Source organism: Paralichthys olivaceus, chromosome 10, assembly GCF_024713975.1.
Source record: "Paralichthys olivaceus isolate ysfri-2021 chromosome 10, ASM2471397v2, whole genome shotgun sequence".
Classification (NCBI taxonomy): Eukaryota; Metazoa; Chordata; class Actinopteri; order Pleuronectiformes; family Paralichthyidae; genus Paralichthys; species Paralichthys olivaceus.
In genome coordinates, this window is record NC_091102.1 from 7,416,811 (window position 1) to 7,442,176 (window position 25,366).

At 40.8% G+C, this 25,366-nt stretch overlaps 3 protein-coding genes across 5 annotated transcripts; 2 read left to right on the forward strand and 1 right to left on the reverse strand.

Annotated features, from left to right (window-relative positions):
• Positions 1–328: 328 nt before the first annotated feature.
• Positions 329–7,540, forward strand: gpr45 (G protein-coupled receptor 45). Of its 3 annotated transcripts, none has more exons than XM_020100558.2 (3): positions 329–519; positions 1,802–1,925; positions 5,090–7,540. In XM_020100558.2, the coding sequence occupies exon 3, from the start codon at positions 5,197–5,199 to the stop codon at positions 6,337–6,339; it is 1,143 nt and encodes a 380-aa protein (XP_019956117.2). In that variant the 5' UTR covers positions 329–519; positions 1,802–1,925; positions 5,090–5,196; the 3' UTR covers positions 6,340–7,540. The 3 variants fall into 3 exon arrangements, with proteins under 3 accessions (XP_019956117.2, XP_069389107.1, XP_069389108.1); XM_069533006.1 differs by having other exon boundaries at positions 1,878–1,925; XM_069533007.1 differs by lacking the exon at positions 1,802–1,925.
• A 1,340-nt stretch (positions 7,541–8,880) lies between these two features.
• On the forward strand, positions 8,881–12,700 carry c10h2orf49 (chromosome 10 C2orf49 homolog). The gene is made up of 4 exons (XM_020100614.2): positions 8,881–9,041; positions 9,192–9,340; positions 10,432–10,678; positions 11,130–12,700. Exons 1-4 carry the CDS (start codon positions 8,931–8,933, stop codon positions 11,184–11,186), a joined length of 564 nt encoding a protein of 187 aa, XP_019956173.2. The 5' UTR covers positions 8,881–8,930; the 3' UTR covers positions 11,187–12,700.
• Positions 12,701–12,997: 297 nt separating this feature from the next.
• fhl2a (four and a half LIM domains 2a) lies at positions 12,998–17,414 on the reverse strand. Its single transcript, XM_020100613.2, has 6 exons — positions 17,259–17,414; positions 14,974–15,151; positions 14,700–14,874; positions 13,954–14,123; positions 13,678–13,864; positions 12,998–13,595 (listed from the first exon to the last, which is right to left on the reverse strand). The coding sequence occupies exons 2-6, from the start codon at positions 15,127–15,129 to the stop codon at positions 13,444–13,446; spliced, it is 840 nt and encodes a 279-aa protein (XP_019956172.1). The 5' UTR covers positions 15,130–15,151; positions 17,259–17,414; the 3' UTR covers positions 12,998–13,443.
• Between the last annotated feature and the right edge of the window lie 7,952 nt (positions 17,415–25,366).

Below are 25,366 nucleotides of genomic sequence, written 5' to 3' on the forward strand. Positions count from 1 at the left end.
CTGTTGCTGGTGAAATATATCAGCATCCAAAACCTACAATTACCTACACAAAGAGTAAGTCTCTTCTAAATCTTCAATAAAAGTAAAAGTAATATATATAAATGATCCTTTTCACCGGGATAAATAGCAACTTTGAAATGAGGGCATCTACACTACAAGATATTGTAGATAATAAGTTATCATTGTTAATATTTGTTTTTTTGTCATTGCTGAGTCACTTTTTAGCCTTTTTTGGGAACCAAATGTGCAATTATGCGTTTTTTACGCAGCAGATATGTTTGGCACCACATAAAGTATCTCATTACATTTATTTTCTGGGTCACACTGCTCCTTTAAATCAGTGACCATCCTGCTCCTGTGGCGTCAGCATCTTCCGCAGGCGGACCGATGGCGATTGATCCGCCAGTGAAACGTTTAAAGTGGAATATTTTTGGAAAAGCTCTGCTGGGAGAATCGCACCGACTGCCTCGACGAAAGACGCAGAATAAAAAAAACCCGCTCTCAGATGAAACCTTGCAGGTAGGCAGGCCTCCTCGTGTCTGGCTAATGCTCAGATGTGTATTGATTTGTTCCTGTAATCCCCTGCTCGGTGCTTAGAGAGAAATCAGGCTTTTTGCGTTTTTTGTTTTTTTTTGTTTCCTGAAATTGGGAGTCGACCTGTTTTCCCTGCAGAGCAAACACAGGTGTGGGAGATGAACTGATGTGATGCAGATGTGAGAACAGACCGTGTTCATGCTTTGTGCTAAAGCTGTGTAAAATCCCTCAGTGTCACTAAATTTAAAGCATCGATTAACCATACATGAAAACAGGATATGGCATCATACAAATGGATCACAGTGAAAAAGTAAGGGTCTGCCTCCAGGAGCTGTGAGGCTGCAATCATAATCTTTTATTTTAACAGCTCTGAAATGATACAAGCCTGTTTAAATTCACCCTCATATTTGTATATTGTATTTTTGTTGTGTCACTGTCTCTTATCAGGTGATCAGTCAGTCCCTGAGCCCAGCAGCAGCTAAACAGCCTGAAGCCACTGGGTTTTGTTGAAATAATCATCTAAGAACCAAACATTTTATCATCTAATGGTTTTATTATCATGTAGAATCCATTGATTTTGGATCGATGTCTAATTTCGTTGTCTTAATTTTTATTTTAGCAGATTTATTCTTAGTTTTATTGCTTATTCCAAATTGTAATGACATGAAAGAAGAAACAGGTACTGGCTTACTATGACCCTATGTTTATCCCCTTATGTCTGACAAGTCATCTTTGCTCTAATTTGATTGAAAATATTTTTAAGTCCTGTTCTAAGTTTAATTCCTATGTTGAGTCATGCGTGTTGAAATCATATGATGTGGAAAATATTTTGGTATAGACACTTCTTCAGGGGATGAGAGCTTGTGCTGCTTGTTACCATGGTGCTGGTGACCTTGTTACCTTGGCAACAACCAGTAATGCTATCCAGTGGCCTGGATTTTGTGCAAGAATCTAGCTACGATCACCGGAGAGAACATTTTGTAATGGCACACATTTTGTTCAGAGTATGAAAATTGCAAGATTTTTATTTCGCGGTTCCATTTTGAGGACATTCAGTGAACTTCATGTCGGCTCAGTTTCACACTGTCATGGAACATTTAATAGAACTGAGCCTTTTTTACTGTCTTTGCCTTTGCTGTTTATCTTCTTTGTGCAAAAAGTCAAAATGTGTGCCTGCTACACCCAGGCGGCAACACAACGATCTGAAACCTGAACACCACAACAACCTCAACACATTGTCAACATTTGCACTGTCCCACCATTGTAGGAGCTGCAGGTGGAAACCATAGCAACAGACTGTGTCCTGTGTTTGTGTCCTGAAGATGCCTCTCCGCTTTATCCAGGTTGCATCAGAGTCTGAAGTGAAGAAAAGACAGGCAGCTGTACCATGGGTGTGTACTCATACTCCACTTTATGTGTGTTGTGCAAATGTGTGTGTGTTTCTGTTCATGTGTGAAACATTACAGCTCGGCTGTTAATTATTAATCTCATGCAGGTTGTTGAGCAGCACATCTCTGTCCTTTGTGATTGTGTATATATATATATTTCAGTGTGGTGCATCTGTGGGTCGGACATATGTCTTGTAAAACTCCCACAGTATCATGGGGATGTCATTCCTCCTCTCATTGTTTGTCACTGAGCAGCTGAACAGATTATCTAATGAGACACATTCACACAGTATCAATGTTGATGGTTCTACATGATGATATCCATTCATTGTAAAGTATAATTTTCATGTAATGATCTAGGGGCCGATTTGCCCTATAGCTGAAATGCATCAGAACGTCTGGTGTAGTTTTGCCTCCTGATCCAGCAGAGGGCGATCACTTTCATCTTGACCTTTTGTATGCTCTCTTGACCTGTCAGTAAAGTAAGCCAGCAATGTTGCGTTGTTTTGCTATGAAGAGCCGTCCTGAGCAGACAGCTAGGACATTCAATTCAATTCAATTCAATTTTATTTATATAGCGCCAATTCATAATTTACATTATCTCAAGGCACTTTACATTTAAAGGTCAAGACCTTAAAACAATATTAACATAGAGAAACCCAACAGTTCCCACAATGAGCAAGCACAGGCGACTGTGGAGAGGAAAAACTCCCTCATTAACAGGGAGAAACCTCTGGCAGAACCAGGCTCAATGTGGGCGGTCATCTGCCTCGACCGGTTGGGGTGAGGAAAGAAAAGTAAGGGGGGAGGAAAGGAGAGATGGGTGGAAAGCGGGGGAGAGAAGAGAGATGAGGTGGAGAGAGAGAGACCGGTAACAATTTGGCACCATCAAAATCAAGGCTAACCATAACAATAACAATGTATAGATCTACAACATGACTAGATATATTAATAAATTGCTGAGTTCTTGTAATAAATGCAGACAATGGTGATGGTGGTCGTTGTGGTCCTGTAGTCCCGGTGCCGGAGTTATCTGAAACGAGATAGAGAGAAGAGCCAGAGGGACTATGGGAGGACAAAGTGACACTTTGACATGATGACATGTTAAAACTAATAAATAAATAAATAAATGAGTGTGGGGGGGCAGAGAGACAGAGAGACAGAGGGAAGTGAAGAAGTGCTCAGTGCATGATGGGCGTTCCCCCAGCAGTCTAAACCTATAGCAGCACAACTAAGGGATGGTTCAGGACTCACCTGATCCAGCCCTAACTATAGGCTTTATCAAAAAGGAACGTTTTTAGTTTTACTTTAAATGCTGAGACAGTGTCTGCCTCCCGAACCCAGAGTGGGAGCTGGTTCCACAGGAGAGGAGCCTGATAGCTAAATGTTCTACCTCCTGCTCTACTCTTACAGACTCTTGGAACCACTAGAGAGCCTGTGTTTTGGGAACGAAGTGATCTACTTGGATAATAAGGTGTTATCAGCTCTTTGATATATGAGGGGGCGTGATTGTTGAGGGCTTTAAAAGTGAGGAGCAGGATCTTAAATTCTATTCTAAATTTTACCGGGAGCCAATGTAAGGAAGCTAAGACAGGAGTGATATGATCTCTCCTTCTAGTTCCTGTCAGCACTCGTGCTGCAGCATTTTGGACCAACTGGAGACTTTTAACAGTCTTCATGGAGCATCCTGCTAATAGAGAGTTGCAGTAATCTAATCTAGAGGTTACAAACGCGTGGACTAGTTTTTCAGCATCCTGCTTAGACAGGATGTTTCTAATTTTGTTAATATTGCGCAGATGGAAGAAAGCCGTCCTAGACACTAGTTTAATATGGGGGTCAAATGACATGTCTTGGTCGAACAACACTCCAAGGTTCCTCACAGTGGAGCTGGAAGCCAGACTGACACCATCCAAAGTGACTATCTGGTCAGACAGTGTTTCTCTGAGATGTTTAGGGCCAATTACAACAACCTCAGTTTTGTCTGAGTTTAAAAGTAGAAAATTTTGGGTCATCCACGCCTTGATATCTTTGAGACATTCCTGAAGTTGAACTAGGCGATTAGATTCATCATGCTTCATGGAAATATACAATTGGGTGTCGTCTGCATAGCAGTGGAATTATATGTGGTGCTGTCTGATAATGTTGCCTAAGGGGAGCATATATAGGGTGAAGAGTATTGGTCCAAGGACAGAACCTTGTGGAACTCCATGATTAACTTGCATGTGCATGGAGGAGTCATTGTTAACATTAACAAATTGGAATCTATCTGATAAATATGATTTAAACCAGTGTAGTGCTGTTCCTTTAATTCCTATATGTTGTTCTAATCTCTGTAGCAGAATCTTATGATCTATTGTGTCGAAGGCTGCACTAAGGTCCAACAAGACGAGGACAGAGACAAGTCCATCATCTGATGCCATAAGAAGGTCATTAGTGACTTTCAATAGTGCTGTTTCTGTGCTGTGATAGGTTCTAAATCCTGACTGAAATTTTTCCAATAAACCGTTACTATCTAAGTAACCACACAGCTGGTTAGCAACGGCTTTTTCTAGGATTTTGGAAATGAAGGGCAGGTTGGATATGGGTCTATAATTAGCTAAAACCTCTGGATCAAGCGTAGGCTTTTTAAGCAGAGGTTTAATAATGGCTACCTTAAAAGCCTGTGGTACGTAGCCGGTTAGCAAAGACATGTTAATCTGATTTAATATGGAGCTGTCAATTAGGGGGAGGACTTCTTTAAAAAGTCTAGTTGGAACAGAGTCCAGCTGACAAGTAGTTGGTTTGGATGATGAAACTAACGAGGTCAGTTCAGGAAGATCAATAGAGTAAAATTTGTTTAGACATAAATCTGGACATCAGAGTATGTGAGGAGAAGTAACGATCAAAGGTGAGGGTGCACCACAGGAGAGCAAGTGTTCAACTTCATCTGACTTTGTTCAAACTTGACACGTTGGCAAAACTGACAGCCCTAATATTTAATTATGTGCATGGATATACGACATGTAAATGGACCCTCTATGGAATTTGTGGCCCCTCTTTTACCCTCAATGTAGAAAGGTACTAGATCTGCCTCTAATAACGACGGTTGACTTCCCAAAAGTTGAGGTGTTCTTGCTTTTCTTTACTAAATATTGTTAAAGATGGATATTCTCCTGTTTTTTTCACAGGTATCCCCATGGAAGACCAGCGTCTCAAAAACAACTTAATGTGTATATGACATACGATCAACCATGAACACCTTCCTTTGGATTGATATCTACTGATAATAGCTGCCATGGCTTTCTATAATGAAAGCCTGCTGGAGAATTGTGACTTCATGGAGCCGGAGGAAAGTTTGCCGTCAGAAGCCACGACCCCGCTGATATCAGTCACTCTGCGCGTGACTCTGGCGGCCATAATGATCTTCATGATTACCATCGGATTCCTCGGCAATGCAATCGTGTGTCTGATTGTTTACCAGAAACCCGCCATGCGCTCCGCCATCAATCTCCTCCTCGCAACTTTGGCCTTTTCCGACATTATGCTCTCTCTGCTCTGCATGCCCTTCACTGCCGTCACCGTCGCCACTGCCGACTGGAGCTTTGGGAGTGGGTTCTGCCGAGCCTCCATCATGCTGTACTGGCTGTTTGTCCTGGAGGGAGTGTCCATCCTCCTCATCATCAGCGTGGACCGATTCCTCATCATCGTACAGCGGCAGGACAAGCTGACTCCCAACAGAGCTAAACTGTTGATCGCGGGTTCATGGGTGTTGAGCCTGTGTGTGTCACTGCCGTCTGTGGTCGGGTGGAGGACAGGCGCAGCAGGTATTGGGGGTGCCTGGGCTCCGCAGTGTGTTCTGGGATATAGCGAGTCTGTGGCAGACCGTGGGTACACAGTGCTGTTGGCAGTCGCAGTATTCTTCGTGCCATTCACCGTTATGCTGTACTCTTACATGTGCATCCTCAACACGGTACGCCACAACACCCTGCGCATCCACAACCACGCCAGTGAGCACTCCTGTCTGCCAGCACTCAACCAAGTCAGCAAAATGAGACTCAGTGGGCTGCAGCGCCCCCCTCAGGTCAAAGTGGACATGAGCTTCAAGACCCGAGCCTTCACCACCATCCTCATCCTCTTTGTGGGCTTTTCAGTGTGCTGGTTGCCGCACACCGTGGTCAGCCTGCTGGCCGTGTTCAGCCGGCAGTTCTACTACAGCCCGGTCTTCTACCCAATCAGCATCGGCGCTCTGTGGCTCAGCTACCTGAAGACGGTCTTCAACCCCGTCATCTACTGCTGGAGGATCAGGAAGTTCAGGGAGGCCTGTCAGGAGTTCATTCCCAAAAGCTGCAGACTGTGTCCCAAAGTGCCGGGCAGGAGCCGCAGGAGAGTTAGGCCCAGTAACATTTATGTGTGTAGTGAGACTCAGTCAGCCGTGTGAGACGAGGAGGACCAGTTTGATAGACGCTCAAACCAGTAGCTTTTCCTATCAACTGTTTTAAACTCCTAATGATCCTCATAATAAGCAATGAGAGGCCAATAAAGTACCTTTAAAATAATTTACTGGTTGTTTACCAAATAATCTCACCTCAAAAATGAAGTTATCATCTTAACTTCAATGCACTTTAAGTTATGCTCTGAGTGATCAGAAAAACTTGAATTTCCACTTCTTTTCAAAAATTCTTTCTCATGGTCCATGCAAACAATGAAAATGATCTTAAGGTACTTACAGTTAAAGTTTAATCTCTTCCGTCTGTACGACTTGTAGCAAAAAACAATAAAGGCAAATTAAAATAAAAAGTACAGCGCAAATAAAGACCAATAGCATAAACAAATAATAGATTCACAAAAAAATATATAAAAATAAAATGTAACATAAAAATTAACCTAACTTGTCCAGTGGAACAAAAGAATGGGCCTTCGTACTCAAATGGTGTTACAAAGAGAGAATGGATAGAAAAAGTAATTCTATCCTATGTATGTCATAAATAATGTCAATCCAGTCAACAATTGTATCTGGTTTTAAACAACTTAATAATAATGGCTGTCCATCCAGCCGCGCTGAGAATCCAAAACAAATGTCCAACATGAGAGGAAATATATCCTGAAGGTAGAGCACCCATGTACTAGGTCGCCAGTTTAAAGTTAATGAACTTGAAGCACTTTTTGCAAAACTTTCTTGCCAGAAAGGTATTAATCTATAAATATATATATAAAATAAATTGTAAACTTCTAATGTTCAATGGTAATGCATATTACGGACCTTGTGGTGGGAATCTTTTGTGTGAAATATAAAAAAATTGGCCTCATGGTCATTATTCTACTGAAACTTATTTCTATTTAAAAAAATCATATCCTTCACTTTCCATTTATTTCCCTGTTTCATATTTTGTCCCTCAAGTGTTTTATCGTTGTTCTTCTGTTGCTTCAGACTTAACTCAGTATTCAGTGTATGAGTAGTAGTGGTGATAATTCTTCAGTTGTTGATTATGTGATAAGTTTCATAAAAAAAACATGTATGGTTTTATTGCTCTGAGAGAAAAGTATGAAGGCTTTTTTAATTGTGCAGTAACAAACTTTTGTCATCTGAGAAAAAAAAATGATGAATGACTGTGCTCTGATTGATAAACATAATTTTCAAATTGATGGACTGGAGTGTTTGAATGAAAATCACATACACAAGGTACGCAGGATCATAAAGGAAATATACTGAGTTAATAAAGACTGTGTAACATCTGCATTTATATAACACACACACTAGCATGCAATGTAAGATGGTGGAATGACAGGAGCTGTTAGCTATTGATTAGCAAATGACCTATTCAACCTCTGCAGTCAAAGCTGCAGCCTCATCCAACTAAATAAAGGTGCTGTTCAGCACAAAGCAGGAAGATGGCACTGTTCTTTCATTGCAAATCAAGTTAGCTCCATTTGTCACTCACTTCAGGTTGCAATTTGTTTCATTGGAGTGATTCATTCTATTTGAATTGATGAACTAATCAGATATGTTGGCATTTCCCCAGGTCTCAGACTATAGGTTCAAGAAAACTATTAATCTACAGCTCATAATGTTGTTTTAAATACACAAAAAAACACTTTTTCAGTTGTTTCAACTGGTTTAAGGAACATTAATGATTTAATTAAAGTAGTATTAGAGGGCGGTGCATTAATTTCTCCAACTTGTGGACCACAGATAGTATCCATATCCATAATACTAACATATTCAATTTGAGCTGTCGACACTCCTCCTGCTCAGGTGGACATTCTGCGGAAACCATGATTTTTGCCTCAAGAAGTTAATAAGAAAAAAAAATATTTCCAAAAGATTTGAATTTAAATGAATTTGTGCCTTTTGCATTTACATGTATGAACAGCTGGACAAGCAACCCATGGTCTTTTTTATCTTAATTTAAATCTCATGTTTGCTTCTTAATCACATTACTCTGCTAACTCAATCACTTTACTGAGCTGGATCAAACAAGTCACTTGATTACAGAGACGTCAGTCGAGGAGGCTTTTTGTAAAAACACAGTCACAGTGTCAGCTGTGTGATGGCGACCTGGGTGTTCCCCGTCTCTCACCCAATGTCAGCTGGGATCCAGGCCTCCCTTGACCCTTGAGGATAAGTGCTAGTGATGGAAGGTTTCGAGAAGCTGGCACCATCCAAATATCACGTCTCTACACCCAGACACACAACTACACCCACACAATTCTCATCACACGAGGCCTTCCACATCTTCTATAACCCATTCCACCTCTGTCATTCTGCCAGACCAGTACACATCTGTTTTTCACACCACCTTCCACAAACAAGCTCAGAGGGAGTCTGCTCTCTATCACATATTTCTTCTTTGTTATTATTATTATCATTCTTCTTCTTCTTATCATTATAATAATTATTATCATCTTTAATATTATTATCATTATTATTATTATCATCTTTAATATTATCATTATTATTATCGGTCGTAGTCTCTCACTCTATTGTTGTGACTTGACGCGGTGCATTCTGGGAACAGATGAGCATCCAATATGGCGGCCTCCACGGCACAGGACAGAAAGGCTGCCAGTAGCTCGGATGTGGATCTGTTATTACATCCTGAGCTGTTGTCTCAAGACTTCATGCAGCTCATTTTAACTGAGGTGAGTTACTTCTAGCAGAGAATCGTGCAAAGTTCCTTTTAATGTGGAAAAAAATCAGAAATACTGTCGTGTCAGCATGCGGGCTAACAGGCTGTAGTATCGGTGAGTGTTGTGGAAGTAGATGACGGTGTTTTAAAATGTCTGAATCAGAAAAGTGTCAGCACCAGAGACTGTGGGAGTCGGGACCGGCTCACGGAGCTCTACCTCCGGCATGTGATCCCGCTGCCGCAGAGGACTCTGCCCAACAGCCGCTGGGGCAGGAGGGTGACGAGGAGCCGAGGACCACCGACCGCTAACAGGTCAGACCGGAGACAGTCCCCGCACATACAAAGACTATTATCCCTGTGTAGTAATACTGGTAGATACCATGTGATACAAGGTACGGCTCAGAAAGATAGAGCTAGCTAGCTATCAAAGACACTTGATGGATGATAATAAATGTATTCACATACCTCTGCTAAGGCAAACACCATAAGAACAGAAAAGTGGAAATCCTGGATCTGCCTGTTTATTTTTATCTGCTCCCAAATTGAATGGGTTGTTCATTGGGTCATGAGCCACCACAACATTTCATGGAAATCTGTGCAGTAGCTTGTGAGAACTCAAGGTGACAGACAAGCCACAAACAAGCAAGTGGCAATGAAACGTAACCATAACTGGAGCTAACAGCTGATATTACTGCTCCTAACCCAAGTGCTGATCTCATTCCCAATCCTGAACAGCACAGGGGAGCTGGTTGTTGCAGATAGTGTAGATTAAATGTAAGGATGATGCCATGAGATGGCAGGTTTTCGATGCTGCTGTCTTGCACTGGTCTCTGGAGATACTCCGGAGTTTCTCCAGAGGAGGTGCATGAACGCAAAAGACCAAGTGAGACCCTCCCGAGTTTCTGCTGACTTTCTCCACCTGTCCGCCTTGTATAAAGTCCTGAGGAGTCGATGTGAGAACACAGGAGGTCCTCTGCTCGATTCACAGTGAGCAAGTGGGCAGAGTTATTGACTCTTCTAACCCAGACGCAAAAATGAGAAAGAAAAACCAGAAAACAAATATCTCTGTGGGAAAAAGAGATGCCATACAACTAAGAGACACAGACAAAGATGTCATGAGAATTTTTGGTGACAAAGGGCGACACCGTGTGTGTTGTCCATGTGTTGTAAACAAAAACATGTGATCTCCACAGCGGAATTCATGCATTAAATCCTGCCTCTGCCTGCTGCACACACCCTCACCCGAATCCTGCGGAGGATTTGTTCCTGTTGTGTGTGTGTGAAAGACAAACTGTGGAGAATGTCCAGCCCGAATACTCCGGAGTTCCTCTGCAGGTCATGTCTGAAAACAGCAGGACAGGATTGGAACTGATTATTGTCATTATTATCTGGTCATTGTCTAGTTCCAGTAATGACCACAATAGGAAAAGGCCTCTGATCGTGTTCGATGGCAGTTCATCTCATTCCGGCCCTCTGAAAGTGAAGAAACCAGAGGGAACCACTGCGTCAACAGGAATCACTGACAGGTTAAAACCTCCTCCAGCTGCAAACCTGTCCAACCCCATCCGCAAGCTATCAGGCAACACCTCGTCCTCGTCCATTCATCGCAGCACTGACACAGCAAACCTCAAACGAGAAGCAAACAGCTCGGTAGGAACCTTTTTTTTCTCACCCCAGTCATAAACAACATGGAAATTAACTGTGCTAAATGCATACGTTTCTATATTATTTTGTGTTGCTTATATTGATTGTATCTTCATTAGAGCTGGAAATCACATAAGGCTATATAGGGATTGTCTGATGTTTAATATAGACACATATAGACATGACAAAATGGTGCCCCACTGTAATGATTTACTGCTTTGTAATGAGCTTTTAGTTTTAAAAAATGTGCATAACAGAGACTGAACAAGGAGCCTGAAATGCCAGAGAGAAAAAAATTTGAATTTGCAACTTATATATTTTGATTTTGTTCAAAATAATTTTTTTTAATCAAATTATTACCAATGGATCAATAACACATTGCAGATTCTCCTGCATCAGTTATTTGTCTGACCACTATCTCTAACAACTGTTGATCTTTCGTCTTCCGTCACTTCAGGCTCCACTCAACTCTCCAGAGGTGAAGAAAAAGATCCAGCATGTGACGTGGCCCTGACCTCCGACCCCTCTTCCATCAGACCTGATGAGAGCTCAGGCTCTGGAGGATGACTTGCTCGAGGTTGCTCACTACCTTTGTTTTCTTCCCATCACAGTCTTCTCACTAATCGCATCAGATAGGGAGGTGAAAACCCTTTACCTGTGTCAAGGCCTCCTCCCTGCTCTCTCACTGAGTCCTGAGAGCTGACACGATGGAGCAGTGAAGCTTTCCTCAACCTCAAGTGCCCTTACCTTCAACGATCTGCGACTCCTGAATGCCATTCAGGGGAAATGAAATGTTCTTATTATGTTTCTCTAGATGAGTTGGTTTTGGTTACAGGGCCTTGATTATTGGTTTGCACTGATGTAAAGGTTTGGTGTTTTTTAAAGGATCAAACGGAGGCTAAACTATTCTCACAGTCTGAGACACAGAGCGACAAAGTGTGCGATAGCCAAGAGGCATTGTGAAGATATTTTGTTGAAGTATTTAAAAGTAAACATTTTGTCCTGCTTTAGTTGGTTGATGTATACATGTGTTAAATAAAACACATAACCTTCACATTGAACATGCAGGGCATTCTAGAAAGTGTGTGTGTGCTTTGATTAAAAAAAAAAAAATTAGTGTAGTTAATAATTACAAACAGAAAAAATGCTTTCCAAGTTATATGTCAGCATCCTAATCCCAGAGATGTTCCGATACCATTTTCCCCTACGCGATTGCGATACCTGGACTGATGACAAGTAATGATCTGATTCCACTGCATTAAGAAAAAAGAACGTATATAGCATATTTTAACAGCTGTATGCTACTAACCTTGCATTGAAGTGATGGTTTCTATCATTGTTTTATGGCCTGACTCAGGATAAACTCATGAAAAACAAACATATACAGACAATGAATACCATAGAACTTCTTTTATCATCTAGTTTGACAGTCACAACTGAAAAAGAACACAAATAGATACATCTAAGAATACACAACTTCCTTTAAATACTTCCAGCAAGATATTGCTTACAATTTATGTGGCTCTGGCTAATGCCCCACTACAGTAAATCACTTCTTCTCAGCTCTAAAGTACTTGATAGTGGCAGTATAGCATCTCTGCTGTTGAAACGGCAAAGACGAAGCGATTTCCGGAAAAATAAATTGCTCTTTAATTTGGGTGAAACTAAAACACTTAAGACGTGTTATCGGATTGTACACAGATTTGCGTACTTGCGGATGAATGAACCGGCATTTTCTGCAGTATCAAGCATTTTCCGATGGTTTTGGAACACTTCTACATAATCCACTACCAAGTAACCATGGTGACGCAGACAAAGCAGCAAACTTTCGTTTGTCATTTTCACCTTTTAATGTTTCAGGGAAAAATGAATATGGACTAAACAGAAGAAAGCAGATTTATTTGATATTGTGGATAAGAATTGTAGCCAGAGTTTATCAGAAACACATGGTTTCATAAAATATTTGAACTGTCAGATCAAGTGTCATGTTTGTAACAATGAATTTTTTTAATAAATTGTCCAATACAATGAAGATATCTTATTGATTTAACTGTAAGTCAGCAGCTTTATGACTTGTGTTTTAAAAGCTGGCATTTTAACATGCATTATATAATATACTCAATGTTGAATGACTGCTGTGGTAATAAATACAAAAATCTAAATTGTTTTAAGTGATTTAGACACAGCAATCTAATATATATTTCCATTCATTCATTTTATATATTAAATATGTGTGCAGTTTCTGCTTAAAGTTTGCCAACAGAAACATTTTGACCCCTTTGTGATAATTTTTTGTATGAAAAATGATTTCATGCGCAGCAGCAATTCACAGTTATAACAGCAAAGAAATATATTTTATTTGTTATAGCAGAACTCATTCACAAAACCACAAACTAATTACGGCATCAAGCTTATCCATGCACAAAGCAGTATTTATTATGAAAGAAAGTCAAAGTCTGCATTCATATTATAGATAGGGTCTGTGCCGACATGTTGCAGAGCAAATGTTTTTACATTCCTGCCAACAGCTGCTTTGTTAGTAATAACTTTTTCTCAGAGTGAACATTTAACTTAAATATACTCCCTAAATTAAATTACCACTATTAGTAGTTTTTATCTCATGTAATAGAACAAATTACATTCAGTAATGCTAACTGCAAAAGATTCTTGGCTCTGTGCTCAGATACTATTTATTGCATGTTTCTCATTCCCGCAGCATCATATTCGCATCCAATCAGGTGTCTTCGGTTTCCGCCATCCCTCGGCTTGAATTAGATGTCCTTGCCGCACTCTGGGCACAGGATGTCATCGCGTTCGGTGAGGAACCCACGTCCGACCAGGGACACAGAGCACTTCTTGCAGTTGAAGCAGTCATTGTGCCACTGGCGCTCCTCAAAGGAAATGTACTTGCTACCTCCGAGACCTGAAAGAGTGAATCAAGTCAGAGTCAAGACGTCAGAGGAACACGAGAGGTGGTGTTAGGAATCAAGGAGATCAGTGATTACCGCTGATGGGTGTGGTGCAGGAGGCACACTTCTTGGCATAAAGGTTGCAGAAGCAGTTGAGACAATAAGCAAAGTCGTCTCTAGAGGTAAACCTCTGGCCAGACAGCTGCTGCTTGCAGCTGGTGCACAGGAAGCAGTCCTTGTGCCAGGGCTGGTCATGGTAGGTCACCCCGCCAGTGGTGATGGGCTGGTAAGAGATAGAGAAGTAAGCATGGCTCTTTGAGTGACTGTGGAGCGTTGAAAATCATCAACACTGAATTTTATGATGCGTCCTACCTTCTTGCAGTGCACACACTGCATAGCAAACTGCTTCTCGTAGCAGGGCACACAGAAGTTGTGGGTGTCCTTTGGGATGAAGCTCTTGGTGCCGATGGGCTGCTGGCATCTCTGGCAGGTGAAGCAGGTCTCGTGCCAGCTGTTGCCCTTGTGCTCCATTTTCCTGGAGCCTTCAGAAAAACAAGGCAATAATGAGAACATGAAATAGTCAGAATTAAAATAAATAAATATGTGGTTTGGAGTCTAGAAGATACAACTGAATAGTTTACCACGAAACCTAGTGAAAAGATGCAGTTTGTGTCAGGAAGGAATCTTTTAAATTTTGGTTTGTATTTTGATTCAGGGAGCAGATTCCAGGATTTTTTTTCTGAAGCATTTCAAGATTTGGCATTCACTGATTTTGGGAATAATTCATGGATCTTGATTAAAAAATATATTTATGAGAGTCTGCAGAACCAAATATCCAGGTGTATTGAAGGTTTCATGAGGAATGCTCTCTGCGTGCTATTCTAGTTTTACTATTTATTCCTCAAAGCTCATCTTAATTTAAGTTTTAAGACTCGTTTTTATAATATTTGCTTTTACCTAGATCTCTTATGACTTATAAGGTTCCATGTATAAGTATATATATGTATAAGTGTAATACACTAGTATAGTGTATTACACTGTATTTTGGATTATTTCTGTTCATTTTATTTTACTATACGCCAAACTTGAAGTAGTGTCTCTCTTTGTGTCCTCCTCACCGGGCATGATGGTTTTCTTGCACTCATGGCACTTGGAGGAGTACTCATTGGAGTAGCACTCGGTGCAGAGAAGCTGGTCATCCTTGGTGGAGAAGGGCTTGTCCACCAGCGAGCGTTTGCACTGGAAGCACTTAAAACAGTCCTCGTGCCAGTGGCGGTCCTTGTAGGACAGATCCTAGAAGAACGCCAAATGATGCTGATTAGATATCGAGACAGAAACTGGCAGAGAGAGAGAGAACGAGTGTGTTATAGTATATATCGTGAAATGTCCCACCCTGGTGTTGCAGCCGATGGGCTTCTTGCACTCCTCACAGGTGTTGGAGTACAGGCTCTCGTAGCATTTCACACAGTAGGGATTGTCCTCTCTCAGAACGTACTTCTTTCCAAACAGGGACTCCTTGCAGTAGTGGCAGTCGTAGCGCTCAGTCATTTTGACACAGGGGTCGCTAAACCTGAGAGAGAGCGAGCAAAGAACACAGAGAAATATGTGACTTTATGGAAACAGCAGCAATGATGATTACACATCGTTTTACATAAAGACTTTTTTAGTCAGCAAAAAAAAATTTCTGAAGTGACACCATCATAATTTGGTAGAGATTTTAAATTCGTTGCCATAACAATTTCCCTGGAAACAGTAGCATAATATCAGGGATATGGATTTTTCCACAATGCATTTTCCCCTTTCATCTCCCTGTCCCATCTCTCAGCAGCCCCCTTCATTTTGTTCTCATGTCAGAAGCAGAAGGTGACAGATGAGGAGGATATAAATAACTGCTATCAGTCCTGCTTAGAGACGATCAACGGTTGACCCGGTGCATTCCAACACCCACCATGCCACTGTACGCTGACCCATCCATCACCTCACCTCCAGTTGTCAGCAACAGATCACTGTATCCTGTCATTGTTTGTGTGTGTGTGTGTGTGTGTGTGTGTGTGTGTCTGTGTGTGTGTCTGTGTGTGTGTGTGCATAAGTATAGGTTTGAATGGCACTTGTTATAATAACTACTCACAATCTGCAGCTGTTTGTGGTCTGGCTGTTGAGCCCCTGGGTTATCTCACCTGTGAATAGATTCTCTCCATTCACCAAATATAGTTTAGGCGACATGTTTTACTGTGTGCGTATTTGTCAGTGATGAAGATGAGAAAAAAATAGAGATGGTGCAGTTGTCAATTGTTCCCATACACTCAGCTGTTTATAGCACCAGAGGTTTTTTTTTTGTTCTTCACTAACTCACTTACTCTACTATTCATGTGATACATCCGTTGATTCCTCAGTAAAAGACCCAAGGGAAATTATACCCATTTGTGAATTATTTCCTGCCTTCTGCTTCTTTTATCACAGCTTTTCTTTATTTCGTGGATTTCTGGTTTTAATTCTGGTTGTTTTATTGTGTTTATTCTGTCAGAATTTCCCCTGTGTGTGGTCACTGTGTCGTCCCCCTTCACTGGTTCAGCATGAGATCTGTGAGTGATTTGTGATGTTCCTCACATTCAGAAGGTTAGTACAGTAAATAAGTTTTAATCCGTGCACGTCCTCTCTGCGCCGAGCGTGGTCAACCCCTCCTACATTCCCTCATTGTCTGTTGTCCCCCACAATGACTCACCTCACTTATATAAGGATTTATCTGACTCCTAAAAATAAAAAAAGGATAATCTAGATGGCCACAAATAAAACCTCTTGCTATGTGGACATGCCATGCAGCTGTCTCCCCAGCTCCTGGGGTCTTTGATGCTTTCCATCCACGAGTCTCTCATAACAGAGCAGGAGCGAGTTACATGGTCAGTGTAGACCCCAGTGCACCCTGTCCCTCGAGAAAGGTCAAAAAATGCTTATTTAATCCTGTTTTTACATGGAAAATCAATTCTTTGTGCATTTATAGCTTTAGAATTTGAGTTGAAATTATTTTTTCACAAAATCTACAAGATTAAAGATCTTTAAAATATGACCCAACCATATCAAGAAGTTCAAATTTTACTTTATCCGACAGTTCAACCTCTTATTTATAGAAAAATTTTACTCCACAAAGGCAACAATTCTGGAGGAAATCCTCATCAAAATTCCATTCCCTTTGTACCATTGAATTAACTGGTACCTTTTTGTGCACTTGGAAAAAAAAAAAAAAACAGTTTGCCAGAATAGAATTTACCACCATTTATACGAGGGCTGACACCTTCATAAACACAGTTTTGCTAAAGGGAAGTGTGAGGGTGATGAAGAGAGATGAGAGGAGGCTGGAATGTTCTATGCTAACAAGGGGTAGACGAAGGGGGGTTGTACATTTTTTCTGGACAAAAATAGATAAAAATGAAAAGGATGGCCGTCTCAGAGACAGACGGGAGAGGAGAAAGTGAGAGGAGGTGGTAAAATAGTGAGGAGACTGTGCAGGTGGAAGGAGGGAGAACGTGAGCAGGTGGGAGGAGAGGCAGGAACAGGAGCTTTGTCCCATGCAGGGAATGGATGACATGGTGGATGAAGACCAGTGGAAAGGATGGATGGGGAAGAAGATGGATGGGTGAATGGATGGAGAGTGGAGCAGCTGAACAGAGGTTGGGTCTTACCTTCCTGTCTGAGGAGTGTGTGCCTGTGCGGAGTCTGTAGCAGACTGAGGGAGGGCGCTCCGTTGGCACTTTAGTTACTCCTGATTGCATTACTCCACCCATCGGGGGCTAATTGAAAAGGGGGGAGGTGCCATGGAGGGAGTGGTAGCAAGAGAGCAGGATATCTTTTTTTAACTGATCTATAAATACAGCCGTACTTCACAGAGATAACCCCGAGGCCCCATGGCTTTCATCCGGTCATTCAGTCACCAGTCTGACCGCATGGCCTTTTAAGGTCACTCAGTTGTAGTTCATTTGCTCACATACTTCCATACTGAGGATTCTTTCTCCGATTTTACTTTTTGTTTTTCCATTTTTTTTTATCCTCCTCAATGCCACATCTCCTGGAAAGTGGGCAACCGGTCCTCTCATCGTTGTCTTTCTACACACACACACACAATCTGTTACATAATATTCCTATAGCCTTTGACACAGATTTAAAGGATGCCAAGGGTCAAATGTCAAAGATCTGCTCTCCTGTGACGTTTGTCCCCTACTCATGTGTCTCATCTGTCTCTAACCCCCTATATTCCCCCTCACAGGGGAAAACACTTTTACTCCCCAACGTCCAAAGTGTTGCATTTGTTATCTGGTCTAGTGAAGACAGGCACGCACATGGTTTCTAAGAAAATCTGAAGTACTATTTTCTGCAACCCCACTCTCACTTGTTCGCGCTGGAACACCCCCCTCCATCACCCCCCTCCATCACCCCCACTTCTCCTCTCATCTCTCCCCCCCACCCCTCGCTCTCTCTCTCCTTCTCGCTCTCTCTGAGGTAAGTTTTCCTGACCCGGTGGTCCCTGGACTCTCTCCAGAGAGAAAATGCGTCAGCAGTGTTCCATTAAGATTGAAGTGTGCTATTTGAAACAGGCCATAAAGATTTAAGTGCTTCGTTAAGTGTTGAATCGGTTTTTCTGTGTGTGTAAACAATAGCTTTACAGTATGTATCTATGGCTCTTAATTGGCTTTGTATGTGTATACATGTATATTAGAACTATACAGAGGCATGGCTACCAGTTGGTCTTTTAGTTTGGTACAATCTAAAACAAACTAAAAGACCAACCAAGAAATAATCTGTGCTCTGTTTGTGTTCAACTGTAGATAATAGCTCAGCAATGTTTTAATGAATACCATTCTAAACGGATTTAAAATGGGCAGCTGGGACAAAGAGGAAGCTGTGTCCTTTGAATTTGTGGTCCAAATTGATGTCAGGTGGCGGTTTGCAGAAAGAGGACAGAAGAAGATGTTGTACTAGTTCCAGAGGACGAGACTGGGAATATATTTGATTAGTTCGCATGTACCAGACATGTGGCATCTTAAAAGCTATTTACCCCATGAAACTGAAGCTCATAAATAAATCACATGCGTTCACCATGTTCCTAATTTATTGCAATTACAAATAATAATATTAATATGTATTTACCCAAGCTTGGGTAGGGTTGAGTGAGATGCAATGACATGTAGTCAATTACTAGTAAGTTAAATATTACATGGCAAATTTGTAATTAGTAACACAGTTCATTGGATTGCATCAAATAATAATAATAAATAATAATAATATAATAATCTGAACACAAAAAGAGTGGTCCAAAAAAAGGTCCACATATATTATTTTATTTCTCAATATATTTTCAATGCAAATATAATGCATTTAGCATATTCAGCATCTTTATGTTAGCTTATGAGCTAAGTCATTGTGTAAAGTATCAACTATACTCCTGTGGCAGTAGTATTGCAGTATTGGAAATAAAGTATTCAGCTCAGTTCCCTTCATTTCAGACATCTGCTCTAATTCCTACCTCAAGGGACAAATCTGTTTTATGACCAATTGAAAGACTGTGCAAGGCATTCCCTCAGTCTCGGCCCCCCCAGCCTCTGGTTTCTTCCCGCCTTCAGCTGGCACTCAGTCCTCCCTCCCCCACCCCACTCTCTGGATCCAGGCCTCCGACTCAGCTGCTAAAGCCAGCGGATAAAGGTGCAGCTGTCTGGGCACTGCACGGCTATCGTGATGCTAAAGCCTGGCGCTTACTTCTGTTGCAAATACAGCCGTGTGTAAAGGTCAAGCCAGGCAGACCCCATCATCACCAGTAAACCGTTAATCATTAAAACCACAGCAACCAATTGAACTGGAATTTCTCTGTGTCATCCAGGATCCATGTGATCCCCTGGAAGAACTTCACTGCACTGCCAGTCAAATGGTCTGAAATAGATCTCAGCCACTGATTTTAAAGAATGTGCAGTGTCATAATGAAGATCTCAAATGGGCAATTAACCGACGAAGAGGGACAGAATTGTTCTGGGCTCCCACGGTGGGTATTGGGTGAATTACAGCTTAACATGTGAGCAAAGAAGAGACTTTGAGACTTCCATCGCTCTTTCATCAGATTTTTGATACCCACTTGACTAGATTACCTTCTGATTATTTGTTGTCCTGCTGGGATTAAGTGGAGCTGATCATTATTCCATCCCTTCACTCATACGCTCGGGTTAGGGTCCTCGGACAGAGTGAGACTCGCTGTATTGATCACTTCAGACATATCAACTCTATACAGCTTGGCTTGCTTGCTTGTTTCCTCCAGTATTTATGCTAAGCTAACTGGTTGTTATCTGTAGCCTTACATTTAATTAACACAATGAATAATATTTCATATAATACTAATAGAATGACACTTTTCTGTTATTGTTAGTACCATTATTAGATTATTTACAGCTCTGATAATGTCATTACTTGTCTTGAGTAGTCCAATTCTGTTGACACCAACTAACCATATGGATTAAGTTCAAGTTAATGGTGCATTTCATGCCTTGTGAGTGTCCTGAGACACGACTGAAGGGAGGAGCTGCAAAAGTATTATTGCAAGAAGAGAGCACGTAAGTTCCCATTATTCATATTGAAGCCAGACACAGATGAGTGTGATTACTTTGCATGATATCTCACCTCTGTGTGTGAAACATTCTGCAGGATATTATATCCAAACCTAATTATCTTTATATATAAATACATGTAAACAGATCCAGAAGTAGAAATAGCACTCTCTTCTTTTACTTGAGTTAAAGAACCAATGTCAAAGTCTTAAACTTGCACTTAAAATTTTAAGTAAAAGTACTTAAAATACTACTACTACTGTGAACCGGTGTGTTTGCACGTTTTCTTGAATTTTCTATAAATTGACGGCAATGTAGGGATGTTATACCTGGAATTTACGGTAGGGGTCAGAATTTTGGACCCCACTGAAGGCATTGTCAATAAAATGCACTTTAAGTTCTTAAGTAAAAATAAGCATCCTAGATATACTGCAGTAAGTATCCTTAGATGGTTACCGATGCATCACTTCATAAGTAGGGTTTTACTATTAAAGCTGCTGGAGCTACTTTTAACTGTTCTGTATATGGTTAGAATAGCTGAGTCCTGCAGTCAGGGTCAGGCCCCTCTGAAGGGTCAACAGATAAAGAGGAGAGGTTGTGACATGATTGAAGGAAGAGGAAAACTGAAAAAATACAAAGATGTGCAGCAGAAATTTGTATATTTGACTTTTCGTAAAATATTTTGGGAAATAATGAAACATACCACGATGTTGGCTCTTCAGATTTTTATGAAGCTATCTGACAAGTTTAGAGGAGAAGTGTGTCCTTGTCAGTGCTGCTAATAAAGACGAAAAGGGTAACAAGTCTAAAAACTGATGGTTTGATTTTTAACAATGGGCTGTATATAAGCACAGGAAATTATTATTTTAAATACAAACTAAAAGTATTCATGCGTTGCTTCGTCACCTAACATTGAATTTATGATGATGATTAAAAGCCTCCTGAGCTCATTCTCACTCTTTCCTCCCTTGGTGCCGTGGCACTGATGTGGGTCTATATATGACCCGGCAAAGCCTCGGTCATTTAGACTGGTGTTGTGTTCGCAGGCTGCTAAAGCCCTGCGGAGATTGGTGAGATGTTTCGATCCCTTGCAGTCACTGGGAACTTTATTTAGACGCTGGGGTTTCTCTCACTCCTCTTTGTTCTTTCTCAGGTGACGGACACAGTCAACTTGACACCGGCTGCAGTGACTCGCTTTCCTCTAGAATCATCTTGACGTTAGGGTGACATGCATCAGTTTGAGGCACGTGTCAAAAGATCCTGCAAAAAAGTAGTGACGCAGAGGATCCTTATAACAATTTTAATATTTTAAAGTGGAAAAACCTTTTAACAGACTGATCTGACATTATTTTGTTGCCCTCTTCCCACATGAAAGCTTTCTCCTGTACACATATGTCAACGTCATTTAGTTTTCATTGCCATCTAATCTATGGACTGGATTGGCCTGGATTTGTTCTGCAAAGTCAATTTTGTCAACTTTTGCTGCCCCCGATGCTTCCGCAGTATAACATCATGTTTTTCTAACTAAGTTTCAGTGAAAAGTCCCGGCCTTAATAAGTTGGTTATTTCTCTATGGAGGGTAAAAGAAGAAGACTGTCTCACTTATCTGGACAACAACTAGGCCCCTCTGTCTCTGGCTCTGTTTATCTTGCTAATTCTGTCTGCTGCAAAGCAAGGGCAGCTGTCATGGTAGCACTCTGGCAGCGAGGACCCCATATCTCAGAATACAGATCCGAAAGATCTAGGTGGGGGGAGCGAGAGGAAAGATTGAGGCTGCGTGGAGGTGTGGTGGCAGCTGTGCACACTGAACCCCACTCTGTAATGCTGTAAGGTTTCCAGTTATTTGACTATAGTTTGGTGAAAAGTTGAAACTGAAAGGCCTGTTGAACCTTTTGTAAAGAAGAAAATGTAGAAATATACAGCTGTGTATACTAAGTGGTTCAAGGTGGGTAGGATTTAGCGGCACCTAGTGGTGAAGTTGCACCTGAACAGCCCTCGCCTCTTTAGATCTAGACTATGCTTTGAAAATTCAGGGCTACTGTGCAAACATGGTGGTCCAACATGGCAGACTCCATGGAAGAGGACCTTCTCTCGATGTAAATATTTAAACTGTAACAATTCTTGGTTTCAGGTGATTCGACTCGAATAAAAAAACACAACTATGAACATTATATTACATTTATGTTAATTGATGCTTCAATCCTTCACAGTGGACCTTTTAAATCATCTTTTAATCCTCTTCCAATGAGTTGATGTATCTGAGTTAGCGATGTTGACATTGAAAATATTCCTACGTCTGCCTTAAGAAAATGTCTTTCTGCCAGTCAGATGTTAGCACTGCCATATTGCACCAATGACGTCACTTGGAAGCAATCAGTCTCAGCTGCAATCCTGATGTTTCTCCCCGTTTGTGTAGCGTCGTTAAGACCAAACTTACCAGACACATAAGCTTGAATAAACACTGGTGTGGTTTCTCTAACAAATAGTTTGAAACTGAAAGAGTCTCTCAAAGAACGAGAGTTACAATACAAAACGTTTGTTTAAATCTGCTTTACTCATGCGCTTCCAATTGTTTCAACTGGTTAGGTATAATATGATGCAACCCTGTGGTTCCTTGAAGCACAACCTGATTTGCGTTGGTATTTGTATTAAACAAGTTTGCAGATTTGTTTGTGATTAGGTTTATATGCTTATGTTTATATTCACAAATTGATCCACATCCATATAACCTTGAAATTACATTTTATATATACATGTCATACAAAGTAAACACTGGGTTTTTACACAGAGCATGTTTGAATGCTTTAAAAGAAGCTTGTTGTGCTTCGAGGTCATGTGAAGCTGCTCTGTGTGGTTTTCATTAAGAGTCTGAAAGGATTTCTTTGAACAGTCCATATACTGTGCATGCCTTTCAAGTTACACACTGAATGAAGAACACAAGTTCCCCATATTATGTAATTCAGCTCCACGTGTGTAACTGGTTATTCAAATTGACTGATTGTATAACAAAAGCTATGAAAAAACATTAATTATGTTAAGACAATAAAATAAAACCTTGTGGAAGTTCAACTTGATTAACTCTACTTTTCCATTAGAAATTAAATAATCGAACTGAATGCATGAAGACGATGTGAATGACTTGCTATCATGGTTCTATTATTTGCAGAGTCTTAACTCAAACTCTATTTTTAGGCCTCCTGATCATTTTCTGTCCACATTTGAATTTACAATACATATTTAATAACCTCCACCAAAGAGGTTATTTTCATTTGTTTGTCAACAAGGTTACACAACTCGATGGAAATGGATGTCCCAGGAAATACTTTTCATATTCAGAGTCATGTGCTCTACTCAGATGTAGTTTGCTTATTAGACTGTCAGTTGTGATAGTTGTGTTGATTTTCTCAATTGAAAAATCAAAATATAACACAAATCAGTTCAAAACTTGAAACGTAACATTTAAATTGAATCATCACCTCTTTAAAACAGTTAAAACAATCAGAATAGGGGTTTGTTGCCAAGTAGGTTAACATGAACGAGAAATTTGCTGTGGTATGTTTTTGCATAAGCATTATTATAAAAACACAAAAATATGTAACAGTATATAAATATTCTAAACGTTAAAAAAAAGAAACGTGCAATAAAAACAGATCAAAACATTCATGAATATTGGATTTTCTTTGGGTGTGCATAGATTTTGCAGGATCTACTTAATAAAAGGGCAACAGGGTAAATGTTAAATCAAAAGTTAAAGATAATATTTCTGTGATTAATGTAGACGTGTGTCCTGATAATAATCACTTCTAATTTTTTGTCTTCTCTGAAATGTAGTTTTCACACCAGTAAACTTGGTGATTTATGAGGACACTGCCACATATTTCATCATATACTTAATCTACATTTATGCTGGTTCATGTTTCACTGGGCCCGCAGGCCGCAGAATGGCAAACATAGCAGAGGAGCCACTGCCTCATCACGTACATCATCACTTCCAGTCAGGTGGACTTAAAGACGAGCGCCTTTCTGCCAAAATTAACAGGCAGTCTCATCAGGGCTGTAACTGTAGCTTGGCTCTCAGTGGTCACTCAGTCAGATGATGTGGAGCGACTGGTGAGAATATGAAGGCACGTAGATCTGAGATGGAAGACATCCTGGTTGCAGCAGTAGGAGATAAAGTGTTGACAAGTGCTACTCAGTCTTGTTTAATAAATCAAGATCCACTGTAATTCCTGTCATTCTGCAATTTAACAGGAACTTTAAATCTGCCCGGTTGAAATATTATCTCGACCACAGACCACCAGCGTTCTACTATGTCAGGTCAAATCAAATCCAACCATGAAATCTAGTAAAACCAGTTCTTCGTCTTGTTGTGTCAACATGCACCTCAGCTCTTTCCAATTATGCTGGAGTTGTCTGCTCCATTGTCAAAAGTGCATCTCAAAACAAAAAAGCATGTGCTTGTACTTATTCGTCTACTTGCGTTCTAATCAAACTGATTTGTTGATACGAACTGAATGAGAGGCACCAGTGGGTTGGTTACTGTGACATCCTGACTTTGTGGTAATGAGCTGGGAAATGTTGGTATGTGTGACGCACACGTTTGTCTAGCTTTCTGTCAGGGACGCTCTGCCCCCTTGTGACAGAAAACCCAATACTTCAAGAGCCAAACGTCCGCAAGGTGCAATGTTTACTTCAGAAAAGTGTTGTCTCACCATCAAACCATTTTCATTTGCTTTAGTGAGACTCTGTGATTAGTAAAAAGAGACTTATACTTTTCCCCCTCTTTCCAGTGTTAGAATAAATCAATACATAAATGAATAAAAAACACTCGTGGAATAAGGAGCCAGTGAATTTAAAGCATTTGTTCTAAGAAATCTGTTAAATCAGGGGCGTTGCAACAGGAGGGCAATTCCCTGGGGCCCTGAGCTGAGAAGCAGCCCCTGAGAATGGGTGATCTCATGAACGTTCTACCAACAGCTTAATTATAGAGGTTTGGTTGAGAGTAAATGTGTGAATGTAATTGTCTGATGTGTCAGCGATCTTGATGTAAACTTCCCTACTTTACGATCATTTATGTGTATGCCCCTAAGTTCCTTATAAACTCTGTAATCACCATAATGCAGAATGCGCTGATTCTGGGTTCTCCTATTCCAGCTGGAATTGGCTCCAGTGTCCCTGCAACCCTTGAAGGATAAGCAGCATAG